The sequence below is a fragment of the Rhinoraja longicauda genome, chromosome 40 (assembly GCF_053455715.1).
Source record: "Rhinoraja longicauda isolate Sanriku21f chromosome 40, sRhiLon1.1, whole genome shotgun sequence".
Classification (NCBI taxonomy): domain Eukaryota; kingdom Metazoa; phylum Chordata; class Chondrichthyes; order Rajiformes; family Arhynchobatidae; genus Rhinoraja; species Rhinoraja longicauda.
The window spans coordinates 4,936,840-4,951,596 of NC_135992.1; the positions used below are offsets into that span (position 1 = coordinate 4,936,840).

At 50.8% G+C, this 14,757-nt stretch overlaps 1 protein-coding gene across 6 annotated transcripts in view; it reads left to right on the forward strand.

Moving 5' to 3' along the window:
• The window catches only part of LOC144611615 (interferon regulatory factor 3-like), a 65,147-nt gene that overhangs the window by 17,377 nt on the left and 33,013 nt on the right, over positions 1-14,757 (forward strand). For all 6 annotated transcript variants that reach the window (XR_013549547.1, XR_013549548.1, XM_078430828.1 and 3 more), the window contains exons 2-3: positions 12,865-13,030; positions 13,787-13,958. Coding sequence is in view for 4 of the 6 variants with exons in the window: in XM_078430828.1 (XP_078286954.1) it covers positions 12,866-13,030; positions 13,787-13,958 (337 nt within the window). In the remaining 2 variants the exon portion in view is untranslated. The remainder of the gene's footprint in view (positions 1-12,864; positions 13,031-13,786; positions 13,959-14,757) is intronic.

Consider the following 14,757-nt stretch of genomic DNA (forward strand, 5'->3'; position numbering starts at 1 on the left):
AGGGGTTGAGGGGGGAAGGGGGACCTCCCCTTTTCCCAGTACCCCTCTTTCCCCGTTGGGCCCGTCCTCATAGGGTTTCCATTGTAACCGGGAGGGGGGAGGGAGGGAGGTGTGGAGGGAGGAGGGGAGGGGGAGGGAGGGGGGAGGGGAGGGGGGAAGGGGAGGGGGGAAGGGGGGAGGGAGTAGGGGGGAGGGGAGGGAGGGGGATCTCCCCTTTTCCCAGTACCCCTCTTTCCCCGTTGGGCCCGTCCCCGTAGGGTTTCCATTGTAACCGGGAAACACTTGCCCCGGTGGCCCACGAGCATAGGGGCCCAATGCTGATCTGTGTATGTTAAGTGACTTGCAATTAAAAAAAATACTTTAAAAAAAGATAAGTGCTTTTTAAGTGCTTGTTTTGAAACATTCGCGGTCACATAGTGCTTCTCACTGCGATCTGTTAGTGGTGCTTTTCGAAACAATGTAGCACCCATCTCAAACAAGCATTGGGAGGATGGGAGGGAGGGAAGGGGAGGGAGGGAGGAGAGAGGTGTGGAGGGATGGGGGAAGGGGAGGGGGGAACGGGGGGAAGGGGGAGGGAGAGGAGAGGGAGGGGGGATGGGATGGGGGAAGGGGGGAGGGAGGGGGACCTCCCCTTTTCCCAGTACCCCTCTTTCCCCGTTGGGCCCGTCCTCGTAGGGTTTCCATTGTAACCGGGAGGAGGGGAGGGAGGGAGGAGGGAGGTGTGGAGGGAGGAGGGGAGGGGGAAGGGGGAGGGAGAGGGTTAGGGGGGAGGGGGAGGGGAGGGAGGGGGACCTCCCCTTTTCCCAGTACCCCTCTTTCCCCGTTGGGCCCGTCCCCGTAGGGTTTCCTTTGTAACCAGAAGGGGGGAGGGAGGGTGGAAGGAGGGGGGAGGGGGAGAGGGATGGAAGGGTGGAGGGAGGGGGGGAGGGATGGAGGGAAGGAGGGAGGGGGGGGAGTTAGGGGAGGAGGGGTGAGGGAGGTGGGGAGGGAGTTGGGGAGGAGGGGGGGAGGGAGTGGGGATGGAGGTGGGAAGGAGTGGGGAGGAAGGGGTTGAGGGGGGAAGGGGGGGGAGGGAGGGAATAGGGGCCCCATGCTGATCTGTGTATGTTAAGTGACTTGCACAACTTTAAAAAACTGGCAGTTGCCTTTCGCAACAATGTTGCAAACCATCTCACACAAGCATTGTGACGTCACAAGCTGAAGATGTAAATTTAAAACCGAGCTGATCTCTCATTGGTGCACGGGTGCCATTGTGACATCACGCACTGAAGCCCCTTCAAGAAAAGGGTTAGAAATGAAAATTAAACTTTAATATCTCTCTAGCTTTAAAAAGGCAGCTTCAATTTGAACGAAAGTACTTACAATAGTTGCCCATGTTAATGGTGAATATGGCGGTACAAAAATCGTAGCGCTTTGGTGTACCGTCAGGGAGGAGTAGGGTTTGTAAGTTATGGACAGAAACTCTTCGGAATCTTTGCGTACATACACATATACATACGGAATGTTGGACCGCAGAGTTTTAGTAGTATACTAGAAAAGAGGGCCCGTTGGGCCCGTCCCCACACCCCCCATTCTCACTCCCCCAGCCCCACTCTTACTCTCCAAGTGTGCCCGTTGGGCCCGGAAAAGAGGGCCCGTTGGGCCCGTCCCCACACCCCCCATTCTCTCCTCCCCCAGCCCCACTCTTACTCTCCAAGTGTGCCCGTTGGGCCCGTCCTCCTGATCTGTGTATGTCAAGTGACCACTATAGCCTTCATTCTTTTTTTTTTTCCCTAATCAGATGTTTGTTTGTTTTTTCCTAATCAGATGTGCAGTACTTTGGTCAACGTGGGTTGTTTTTAAATGTGCTATACAAATAAAACTGACTTGACTTGACTTGACTTGCAATAACAAAAAAGACTTCTTGGAAGCTTTTCGAAACAATGTAGCCGTCACAAGCTGAAAACTAAATCCTTGCTGAAAACTAAATCCTTTTCTGGAAACTTTTGGAAACAAATGTAGCCCCTTGAAGAAAAGGGTTAGAAATGAAAAATTTAAACTTTAATATCTCTCTAGCTTTAAAAAGGTAGCTTCAATTTGAACGAAAGTACTTACAATAGTTGCCCAGGTTAATGGTGAATACGGCGGTACAAAAATCGTAGCGCTTTGGTGTACCGTCTAGGAGGAGTAGGGTTTGTAAGTAATCTTCCGTACATACACATATACATACATACATACGGAATGTTGGACCGCAGAGTTTTAGTATTATATAGATAGATAGATAGATAGACTAGACCGAGTGGGCCCGTTGGGCCCGTCCTCGTAGGGTTTCCATTGTAACCGGGAGGGGAGGAAAGGGGGAGGGTTAGGGGAGGGAAGGGGGAGGGAGGAGGGGAGGGAGGGGAGGGGGGAGGGGGGAAGGGGGGAGGGAGAGGGGAGGGAGGGGGGTAGGGGGGAGGGAGGGGGGAGAGGGGGGGATGGGAGGGGGGAGGGGGGAAGGGAGGAGGGAAGGGGGGAGGGAGAGGGGAGGGAGGTGGGTAGGGGGGAGGGAGGGAGGGGGACCTCCCCTTTTCCCAGTACCCCTCTTTCCCCGTTGGGCCCGTCCTCGTAGGGTTTCCATTGTAACCGGGAGGACGGGAGGGCGGGAAGGGGGAGGGAGGGAGGAGGGAGGTGTGGAGGGAGGAGGGGAGGGGAGGGAGGGGGGAGGGGAGGGAGGGGGGTAGGGGGGAGGGGGAGGGAGAGGGGAGGGGGGAGGGGAGCGGGAAGGGGGGAGGGAGGGGGACCTCCCCTTTTCCCAGTACTCCTCTTTCCCCGTTGGGCCCGTCCTCGTAGGGTTTCCATTGTAACCGGGAGGGGGGAGGGAGGGAGGAGGGAGGTGTGGAGGGAGGAGGGGAGGGTGAGGGAGGGGAGGGGGAGGGGGGAAGAGGGGTAGGGGGGAGGGGAGGGAGGAGGGGAGGGAGGGGGAACTCCCCTTTTCCCAGTACCCCTCTTTCACCGTTGGGCCCGTCCCCGTAGGGTTTCCATTGTAACCGGGAGGGGGGGAGGGAGGGTGGAAGGAGGGGGAGAGGGGTGGAAGGGTGGAGGGAGGGGGGGAGGGAGTGGGGGAGGGTCGGATGGAGGGAAGGAGGGAGGGGTGAGTTAGGGGCTGAGTGGTGATGGAGGTTGGGATTGAGGGGGGAGAGAGTCGGGATGGAGGTGGGAAGGAGGGGGGAGGAAGAGGTTGAGGGGGAAGTGGGACCTCCCCTTTTCCCAGTACCCCTCTTTCCCCCACCACCAAGCCCCCACCGCAACGACCCCTGTTGTCCCCCTACCCAGTCCCCATTCTCGGACCCCCCCCCCATTCTCTTGGAATAAAAAAAAATACTTTTTTAAAAAAAGTGCTTTTTAATTGCTTGTTTTGAAACATTCGCGGTTAAGTGCTTTTTAAAAAAACATTCGCGGTTAAGTGCTGGTTTTGAAACATTCGCGGCTACTTAGTGCTTCTGTCAGTTGCTTTTCGAGGGAGGGAGTAGGGAGGTGTGGAGGGGGGAGGGGAGGGGGAGGGGAGGGGGAGGGGAGGGGGGAAGGGAGGAGGGAGAGGGGAGGGAAGGGGGTAGGGGGGAGGGGTAGGGAGGGGGGAGGGGGGAAGGGGAGGGAGGGGGGAAGGGGAGGGGGAGGGAGGGGGGGAGGGAGAAGGGAGGGAGGGGGGAGGGAGGGGAACCTCCCATTTTCCCAGTACCCCTCTTTCACCATTGGGCCCGTCCTCGTAGGGTTTCCATTGTAACCGGGAGGAGGGGAGGGAGGGAAGGGGGAGGGAGGGAGGGAGGAGGGAGGTGTGGAGGGAGGAGGGGAGGGGGAGGGGAGGGGGGGAGGGGGGAAGGGGGGAGGAGGGAGGGAGAGGGGAGGGAGGGGGGGAGGTAAGGGGGAGAGGGGGGAAGGGGGAGGGAGGGGGATCTCCCCTTTTCCCAGTACCCCTCTTTCCCCATTGGGCCCGTCCTCGTAGGGTTTCCATTGTAACCGTGAGGAGGGGAGGGAGGGAAGGGGGAGGGAGGGAGGAGGGAGGGGTGGAGGGAGGAGGGGAGGGGAGGGAGGGGGAGGGGAGGGAGGGGGGAGGGGGAGGGAGGGGAAGGGGGGAGGGGAGGGGGAAGGGGGTAGTGAGGGGGACCTCCCCTTTTCCCAGTACCCCTCTTTCCCCGTTGGGCCCGTCCTCGTAGGGTTTCAATTGTAACCGGGAGGGGGGAGAGAGGGTGGAAGGAGGGGGGAGGGGGAGAGGGATGGAAGGGTGGAGGGAGGGGGAGGGATTGGGGGAGGGAGGGATGGAGGGAAGGAGGGAGGGGGGAGTTAGGGGGGAGGGAGTTGGGGAGGAGGGGGGGAGGGAGTGGGGATGGAGGTGGGAAGGAGGGGGGATGAAGGGGTTGAGGGGGGAAGGGGGACCTCCCCTTTTCCCAGTACCCCTCTTTCCCCGTTGGGCCCGTCCCCGTAGGGTTTCCATTGTAACCGGGAGGGGGGAGGGAGGGTGGAAGGAGGGGGGAGGGGGAGAGGGATGGAATGGTGGAGGGAGGGGGGAGGGAGTGGGGGAGGGTGGGATGGAGGGAAGGAGGGAGCGGGGGAGTTAGGGGCTGAGTGGTGATGGAGGTTGGGATTGAGGGGGGAGGGAGGGGGGAGGGAGTGGGGATTGAGGTGGGAAGGAGGGGGGAGGAAGGGGTTGAGGGGGGAAGTGGGACCTCCCCTTTTCCCAGTACCCCTCTTTCCCCGTTGGGCCCGTCCCCGTATAGTTTCCATTGTAACCGGGAGGGGGGGAGGGAGGGTGGAAGGAGGGGGGAGGGGGAGAGGGATGGAATGGTGGAGGGAGGGGGGAGGGAGTGGGGGAGGGTGGGATGGAGGGAAGGAGGGAGGGGGGGAGTTAGGGGCTGAGTGGTGATGGAGGTTGGGATTGAGGGGGGAGGGAGGGGGGGAGGGAGTGGGGATGGAGGTGGGAAGGAGTGGGGAGGAAGGGGTTGAGGGGGGAAGGGGGGGGAGGGAGGGAATAGGGGCCCCATGCTGATCTGTGTATGTTAAGTGACTTGCACAACTTTAAAAAACTGGCAGTTGCCTTTCGCAACAATGTTGCAACAATCTCACACAAGCATTGTGACGTCACAAGCTGAAGATGTAAATTTAAAACCGAGCTGATCTCTGATTGGTGCACGGGTGCCATTGTGACATCACGCGCTGAAGCCCCTTCAAGAAAAGGGTTAGAAATGAAAATTTAAACTTTAATATCTCTCTAGCTTTAAAAAGGTAACTTCAATTTGAACGAAAGTACTTACAATAGTTGCCCACGTTAATGGTGAATATGGCGGTACAAAAATCGTAGCGCTTTGGTGTACCTTCAGGGAGGAGTAGGGTTTGTAAGTTATGGACAGAAATTCTTCGGAATCTTCCGTACATACACATATACATACATACATACGGAATGTTGGACCGCAGAGTTTTAGTAGTATATAGATAGATAGATAGTTTAATAATTGGGAAAAAATTAATACTGAAATTCTGGAAAGGTCCTACATCCCCCACAATTAAAATGTGGATTACAGGAATGTCGGAGACACTTCATCTGGAAAGATTGAGACTTGTACTAGTGGACAGGTTGAATCTTTTCAGAGGAATATGGTCTCCATTTATTGTATATTTAAAGGGTCAAAATGGCTTGGTTCGAGGACTTGACCGTGGCCTGAATAATGGAATGGAGGAAGAATTATGAATAATAAATTATGGATATATCTCCAATGATAGATAACTTTTTTAATACTCCATTCATTTCTCCAATTTGGATCTCTTATTTTTATTTTATTTTTCTCTATCTTTTCCTCTCTTAAAAAAAAAAAGTATAGAAATATGTAGGACATAATTGTTAATATTAATAATATCACGAATGTATGTAATAAGTAAATTTTATTAATATGTATTTATGTTTAATAAAAATATTTATCAAAAAGCATCTCAGGAGAGAAGGAATGGGTGACGTTTCGGGTCGAGACCTTTCTTCAGACTGAAGGGGGGTCTCGACCCGAGGCGTCGCCCATTCCTTCTCTCCTGAGATGCTGCCTGACCTGCTGAGTTACTCCAGCATTTTGTGAATAAATACCTTCGATTTGTAAAAAAAAAAGAAGAAAAAAAAAAGTAAGGTCGAAAGTAGTGAATGGGCAACACCCATTGTGGTTGTACCTAAACCTGATGGTATTGTTAGACTTTGTGGGGATTATAAGGTGACCGTAAACCGGGCACTTGAACATAGCAGACCAGATACCCTACCAACGGCAGAGGATTTGTTTAGCACCCTCACAGGCGGCCAAGTCTTCACAAAAATGGACTTGACAAGTGCCTACTTGCAGTTAGGTGTAGATGACGAATCTAAATCCAAGCTAACTATTAACACTCATTTGGGATTGTTTCAGTTCAGTAGGCTTCCATTGGTATATCATCAGCCCCAGGGATTTTTCAAGGTGTAATGACACAAATTCTAGAGGGAATTGAAGGTGTGGTGTGTTACTTAGATGACATCCACATCTCAGCCCCTGACAGGCAGACACATGATGAAAGGTTGGAAGTGGTACTCAAACGACTTGAAACACACAGTGTAAGAGTAAAGGCCCAGAAGTGTGAGTTCTTTCAGAACTCGATAGAGTACTTGGGTCATAAGATAGACAAGGATGGTCTACACCCCACCAAGGGTAAAGTTGATGCGATCAAGAATGTGCCCACTCCCAGAAACATATCTGAGATCCGATCCTTTTTAGGATTAGTGCATTATCATGGGAAGTTTGTGCCAAATCTGTCCACCTGTTTACATCCCTTGAATGAGCTTATGAGAGAAGATGTACCATGGAAGTGGACACGTAAATGTGATCAAGCTTTCAAGTCATGTAAAGCTCAGTTGGCAGAGAGTTCAATGCTTGTTCATTACGATGTCAATAAGCCAATGAAGTTAGCATGTGATGCTTCACCATACGGTGTTGGTGCTGTGATCTCTCATGTTAGAAAATGGAGAGGAAAGGCCAATAGCATTTGCGTCTAGAACACTCAATGCCAGTGAGAGAAATTATACGCCAATAGAGCGAGAGGCTCTTGCATTGATTTTTGCCGTTGGGAGGCTTCACAAATACTTGTATGGTAGAAGGTTTGTAATCGAGACAAATCACCAGCCATTGACAGTGATCCTAAATCCAAAAGCACACATACCAACTCTGGCAGCAGCCAGAATGCAAAGATGGGCGTTGATATTGTCTGCATTCAAGTATGACATTCAGTATCGTAAGGCAGCAGAGCACAGAAATGCTGATGCCATGTCTAGATTACCTTTGGAATCGGAGGTTACCCCAAACAGAGAGGACTTGTTTTACTTCTCTCATGTAGATGAGTTACCCATCACATCAGGGGACATTCGGAAGGCTACTCGCACTGACAGATTTTTGTCAAAAGAGTGCAGGAATATATTACAAACAAATTGCCGAATTCAGAGGCAGAACTGAAACCATTCTTTTTTTGTTCGCAGGAACGAACTCTCAGTAGACCAAGGTTGTGTCATTTGTGGAGGGAGAGTTCTAATACCTGAAAAATATGGAGTAAAATTGCTAGAAGATCTTCATGATCAGCATTTGGGAATGTGTGTAACAAGGAGCCTAGCTAGAAGCTATCTGTGGTGGCCTGGTCTAGATAAGGAGATAGAACAAACGGTGAAAGGGTGTCAAGCAGTTCCCCCACATATCCACCCACATATCATATCATATACATACAGCCGCAAACAGGCCCTTTCGGCCCTCCAAGTCCGTGCCGCCCAGCGATCCCCGTACATTAACACTATCCTACACCCACTAGGGACAATTTTTACATTTACCCAGCCAATTAACCTACATACCTGTACGTCTTTGGAGTGTGGGAGGAAACCGAAGATCTCGGAGAAAACCCACGCAGGTCACGGGGAGAACGTACAAACTCCTTACAGTGCAGCACCCGTAGTCAGGATCGAACCTGAGTCTCCGGCGCTGCATTCGCTTTAAAGCAGCAACTCTACCGCTGCGCTACCGTGCCACCCACAGTACCGCTACAGCCATAGAAATGGCCGGTTAAAGTGTGGCAAAGATTACACATTGACTTTGCAGAGTTGGATGGACAACAATTGTTCATTGTGATTGATAGTCACTCCAAGTGAGTTGAGGTGTTTTCGATGAACAAAATGACATCCAGCAAAACGATAGACATTTTGCGAGGGTTGTTTGCGTCCTATGGATTTCCAGAGGAAAGTGTGTCTGATAATGGACCACAATTCTGTTCACAAGAGTTTGCACGATTCATGAAAGGGAATGCTGTAAAACACACTAGAGTAGCTCCATACCATCCCGTGTCCAATGGAGCAGCGGAACGCACAGTGCAAATTGTGAAGCGTACATTAGTCAAACAACTGCTGGATCCAAATCCGAAGATAAGACCGTTGTCTTTGTTTCACAAACTGGCTAACTTTCTGATTACATACCGAAGCACACCTCACACCACTATTGGTCAAAACCCAGAACAAGGCTTTCACTGTTGAAGCCAAACTTGCCTCAAACAGTAGAAGAGAAACAAAAGCATATCATGACGGAAGAAGAGAAAAGGAAAGGAGTGTTGAGTTGAATCAGAAGGTAAAGGTGAAAAACCATCATCACAAGAGGGTGAAGTGGTTACCTGGAAGAGTAGTGAGAAAGTGCGGACCACGGACATACTTGGTCAGCGGCACGGTAGCGCAGCGGTAGAGTTGCTGCTTTACAGCGAATGCAGCGCCGGAGACTCAGGTTCGATCCTGACTACGGGTGCTGCACTGTAAGGAGTTTGTACGTTCTCCCCGTGACCTGCGTGGGTTTTCTCCGAGATCTTCGGTTTCCTCCCACACTCCAAAGACGTACAGGTATGTAGGTTAATTGGCTGGGTAAATGTAAAAATTGTCCCTAGTGGGTGTAGGATAGTGTTAATGTACGGGGATCGCTGGGCGGCACGGACTTGGTGGGCCGAAAAGGCCTGTTTCCGGCTGTATATATATGATATGATGATATGATATGAAGATGTTTGGAAGTGGAAAGGTGAGAAAAGCACACATTGACCATGTCATGCCTATGGAAGCACAGACAGGGTTGAAATCAGACAAAGTGGACGAGTCAGATAATTGGGTTACCACTCACGTACAGGTACCAGATGAACCAGAAAAGGTACACGTCAGTGAGAATTTGAATCAGCCTGAAAATGGAGGTTCAAGTGGGGTTGACAGTCGAACAAAATTGACCGATGGACTGGAATCTATGAATGTAAGTCAAAAGGAAGGCTTGACTCGATTCAATATGAGTCCAAGTGGTTCTAAACAGTCAGAAACTTTTGGTCAGGGAAGATATCCAGAAAGAAGGAGAAACCCAGTGGTTAGGTTAAATTTGTGAAGTTATTGCCTGAAATGCACATATCATTGTATATGCAACATATATGCATGAGGCCCTCATTTTATTCAGGTTATATAAAAGTAAACTATCAGACAAGATTGTAATCATTTCATACTGTTGGTTATATTCAAAACAAAATGTCCACCAGGATTTTTTTTAAAAAACAAATTAGGGTGGAAGGAGTTGTAAGAGCGACACTTTTGGTTGGAGGATTGTAAACGATTGAATAAACCACAGTACAGCTGGGCTGTCATGTTCCGGTCGGCAGTGAATTAACTTGTTATTCTGTGTCTGAGCTCAAGATATCACAGAAAGAGAGAGAGTGAGAGAGAGAAAGAGTGAAAGAGAAAGAGAGTGAGAGAGAGAGAAAGAAAGCGAGAGAGAAAGAGTGAGTGAGAGAGAGAGAGAGAGAAAGAGTGAGAGAGAGAGAGAGAGAGAGAGAGTGAGAGAGAGAGAGAGAGAGAGAGAGAGAGAGAGAGAGAGAGAGAGAGAGAGAGAGAGAGAGAAAAAGTGAGAGAGAAAAAGTGAGAGAGAGAGAAAAGGAAAAAAAGAAAGAGGGAAAGAAAGAAAGAGAGGGAGAAAGAAAGAAAGAAAGAAAGAAGGGATGGGGAGGGAGGGCCTCTCTTAGATGGGGAGGGTGTGCCCCTCTGAGATGGGGGTTTAGAGGGGGAGGGAACACCCTTCTTGGATGTGCAGCAAACAACTGCAGATGGTGGTTTAAATCAAAGGTGGACACAAAATGCTTCTTGGATGGTTTGCGGGAAGAAAGGGGGGAGGGAGAGAGACCCCCCCCCCCTTGGGTGAGGAGGGGGTGAGAGACACTTGGGTGGGTTGGGGGGGCAGAGTCCTTCAGATGGAGGGGGGGAAGCGAGGGGGACTCTTGGATGGGGAGGGAGCCCATGTTGGATGGGGTGGGAAAGACCCTCTTGGATGGGGGGGCTGGAGAAATCGGCCGCGGAAGTCCCGATGAAGTCGGGATCGGCCGCCTCGACCAGCCTGGGAGACACATTTTCGGTGGGGTGGGGGGGGGGGGGGGGCATTTCAAGTGCGCTCTCGTGATTTTATCCGGATTAAATGAGGTGCCGGACCACCAGTTGCTGGAAAATCATTGGTAGCCCTGAGGTAAATCCCGATCACAGCCTGGGATAATGTAGGTGTAGTGTGGGAAGTGCTCGGCAAGTCAGGCAGCCTCCGCGGGAGGAGAGCCAGAGCAAAGATTCCAGGTGGAAGACTCCTCGTTGGCCCAGAGCATTGGCTGGAGGAGGAGCTGAGGCGAAAGAGATGGAGGGATTGAGGAGTCACAGTGACATAGGAGATCTGGAGGGAGGATCTAAGAGGGGCCCTCACTCCCCATCTAAGAGGGGCCCTCACTCCCCATCTAAGATCCGCAAACAGGAGTGGGGGGAATGGGGTGGCAAGGCTTGGGGTAAGCTTGGGTACACGGGACTAAATACGGGCAACTCATTGCGACCCAATATCCTGACCCTAAAGGCTTTAAACCAAGTGGTTTCAGACGGCCGATTTCTCCAATTTTAAGCGATTTCTACCTACACTCCCCTCCTTTTCCCCCCTTCCTGCCCCCTTTCTCCACCCTAGTCATTTAACTGGCGCGGCGGTAGAGTTGCCGCCTTACAGCGCTTCCAGCGCCAGAGACCTGGGTTCAATCCCGACTACGGGTGCTGTCTGTACGAGTTTGTACGTTCTCCCCGTGACCTGCGTGGGTTTCCTCCCAAGGTCTTCGGGTTTTCTCCCACACTCCAAAGACGTACACGTTTTTTGGGTTGATTGGCTTGGCATAGAGGTAAATTGTCCCTAATGTGTGTGTGTAGCGTTAAGTTGCGGGGATCGCTGGTCGGTAAGGACTCGGTAGGTCGAAGGGCCTGTTTCCGCGCTGTATCTCTAAACTAGACTAAGCTGAACTAAACTAAACCAGTTCCACCAGTTCTCCACATTGTATCCCTGTTGAGATCACACCTTCCCTGACCAACAATGGGCCTACCCTGCCCGAGATCATTTATGGCTGGCTCTGGTTAGTCATGGTCTTTTCTAGACTCCAGCTCTTCAACCCCCCCCCCCACCACCACCTACGTTCAGTCAGAAGAAGGGTCCTGACCCAAAACGTCACCCATCCTTCGTCTCCAGATATGCTGCCTGACCCGCTGAGTTACTCCAGCAGTATGTGTCTATCTTTGTCAAGTCAAGTCAAGTCACTTTTATTTGTACAGCACATTTAAAAACAACCCACGTTGACCAAAGTGCTGCACATCAGTTCAGGTACGAAGAACGAACATACAATGGCACACAAACATAATAGCACATGCACAAACCAGCATCTGCAGCTCTTTGTTTCTACCTGTTGGTTGAACTTTATCCAAAATTCCTAAACTCTGAGGGTGGAACCCATAATATTGGAAAACAGCCAATGCGACTCCCTTCTTCAAAATGCAGGTAGACCGAGGGTGGGGAACTTTAGGCCAGTTTGTTTAATGTCTGTTGTTGGCAAATGCCAGAATCAGAGGAAATGACTAATCATTTAGGAAAACTGAATATAACTGGAAAAAACAGTCAAATGTGGTTTGATGCAAGTCCAATCGTGTGCGACTAATTCGCTCCAATTCTCGTGGAAACATTGAACTGCATATCCTGGTTTACCAAGGAAAGACGCAAAGTGCCGGAGTAACTCAGCGGGTCAGGCAGCGTCTCTGGAGAAAACGGATAGGTGGCATTTTGGGTTGGGACCCTTCTTCAGACTGAGTCTGACTTAGGCGGCACGGTGGCGCAGCGGTAGGGTTGCGGTCTTACAGCGAATGCAGCGCCGGAGACCCGGGTTCTATCCTGACTACGGGTGCTGTCCGTACGGAGTTTGTACGTTCTCCCCGTGACCTGCGTGGGTTTTCTCCGAGATCTTCGGTTTCCTCCCACACTCCAAAGACGTACAGGTTTGTAGGTTAATTGGCTGGGCAAATGTAAAAATTGTCCCTAGTGTGTGTAGGATAGTGTTGATGTGCGGGGATCGCTGGGCGGCGCGGACCCGGTGGGCCGAAGGGCCTGTTTCCGCGCTGTATCTCTAAATCTAAAAAAAATCTAAATCTAAAAGTGTCCTGACCTGAATTGTCACTCATCCATTTTCCCCAGAGATGCTGCCTGACCCGCTGAGTTACTCCGGCATTTTGTGCCTATCTTTGGTATAGACCAGCAGTTAATTTTGGTTGCATTATTTCACTTTGTAGTTATTTTTCCTCTGTTTCCTTTGCCCTGCGGATGTGGGCCGAATGGGACTAGCCCAAAATGCCAACCTGGTCAGCATGGGCAGGTTGGGCCGAAGGGCTTGTTCCCCATGGTCTAAAGACCCATGACTCGATCGGCATCTATACCTGTACCTTTCCCCTGACTGTTCTGTGCTCTCGGCGGTCTTCATAATCTCCTGACCTTTCCTCGTTTATGCTCACCTTCTTCCCACCAGGATGGGCTCTCAGAAGCCTCTGCTGTGTCCGTGGCTCATCAAGCAAGTCGACAGCGGTCAGTACCCTGGCCTCTACTGGGTGAACGAAGCGAAAAGGCAGTTCAGGATCCCCTGGAAGCACTGCCTGAGACAGAACATCTCTGCAGACGACACCAAGATATTCGAGGTAATGCTGACACAATGCCGGCAGCAGCCAGCAGATTGGGCAGCATCTGTGGAGAGTCAAACATTCAACGATTCAAGTCAATAATCTTTCATCCGAATGAAACTAAATTGGAAATAAAATATTTTATACTTGAGACAAGAGCCTCAGATATAAGGAGGGAAAACAAAGGGACATTACATTGACCTGAAACATTAACTCTGCTTCTCTCTCCATAGATGCTGTGTGATATACAGGCACCTCAATTTTTACGCGTGCATGATTTACGGGTATTTAGAATAATGCGCTTGTCTAATTACTAATACCCGCCTGATAATTGTCTAATAGCAATGTTTAATTTACGCACTCCTATTTTAGGAATAACACGCTCAGATTTATGCTTGTCAAACTTGCACCTCATCTTTCAAAGTTAACTTGTTAGTAAAGATTACGGAGTTTGTACGTTCTCCCCGTGACCTGCGTGGGTTTTCTCCGAGATCTTCGGTTTCCTCCCACACTCCAAAGATGTACAGGTATGTAGGTTAATTGACTGGGTAAATGTAAAAATTGGTCCCTAGTGTGTGTAGGATAGTGTTAGTGTGCGGGGATCGCTGGGCGGCGCGGACTCGGTGGGCCGAAGGTCCTGTTTCCGCGCTGTATCTCTAAATCTAAAAAAAAAAATCTAAAGCGCGCTGCAATGTTTCGGTGGAGTGAGCCGTGCAGTTGTACATATTGACGAAGGTGGGGAGGAGGACTTAACAAACTTTGTCCACTCCGCAGGCTTGGGCAACAGCGAGTGGCCGGTACAAACCGGGAATCGACGTTCCAAACCCTCCCGTGTGGAAGAGAAACTTTCGAAGTGCCCTGGCAAGAAAGAAGCACTTCCGCAGACTCAAGGACAACAGGAGTGACTCCCAAGACCCACACTTGGTCTACGAGATCCAGAGCACCGGTGAGTGACTTGAACGCCGCACCTCTACGTCCATGCTCAACCTTTTCCTTTAAGACTTGAATTTCTGCGGCACCTTCCTGTCAAGATATTACCTCGGTGCTTATCAGCCAATGAAGTATTTGTTTCAAAGTCCTCTTGCAGTGTGGAAAGTGGGGCTTCAAGCGGCTTCAAGTCCCCGCAGAATAATCAGTGTCGCGATGGTCAGTACACAGTAAAATCTGCCTTTTAGTAATCGGCTTGTACTCGCTGGAATTTAGAAGATTGAGGGGGGGTCTTATAGAAACTTACAAATTTCTTAAGGGGTTGGACAGGCTAGATGCAGGAAGATTGTTCCCGATGTTGGGGAAGTCCAGAACAGGGGGTCACAGTTTAAGGATAAGGGGGAAGTCTTTTAGGACCGAGATGAGAAAGTTTTTTTTCACACAGAGAGCGGTGAATCTGTGGAATTCTCTGCCACAGAAGGTTGTTGAGGCCAGTTCATTGGCTATATTTAAGAGGGAGGCAGATGTGGCCCTTGTGGCTAAAGGGATCAGGGGGTATGGAGAGAAGGCAGGTACGGGATACTGAGTTGGATGATCAGCCATGATCATATTGAATGGCGGTGCGTACAGGCTCGAAGGGCCGAATGTCCTACTCCTGCACCTATTTTCTATGTTTCTACAAGTCCACCTCCGATATTCCGGAAACTGGTGGTCCCTTTAATCGGGACAAAATGCAGGATAAAATCCTGACCCCCATTCTCCTGCCTTCTCCCCATAACCTCTGACCACCCCGTATTAATCCAGAATCTATCTATCTC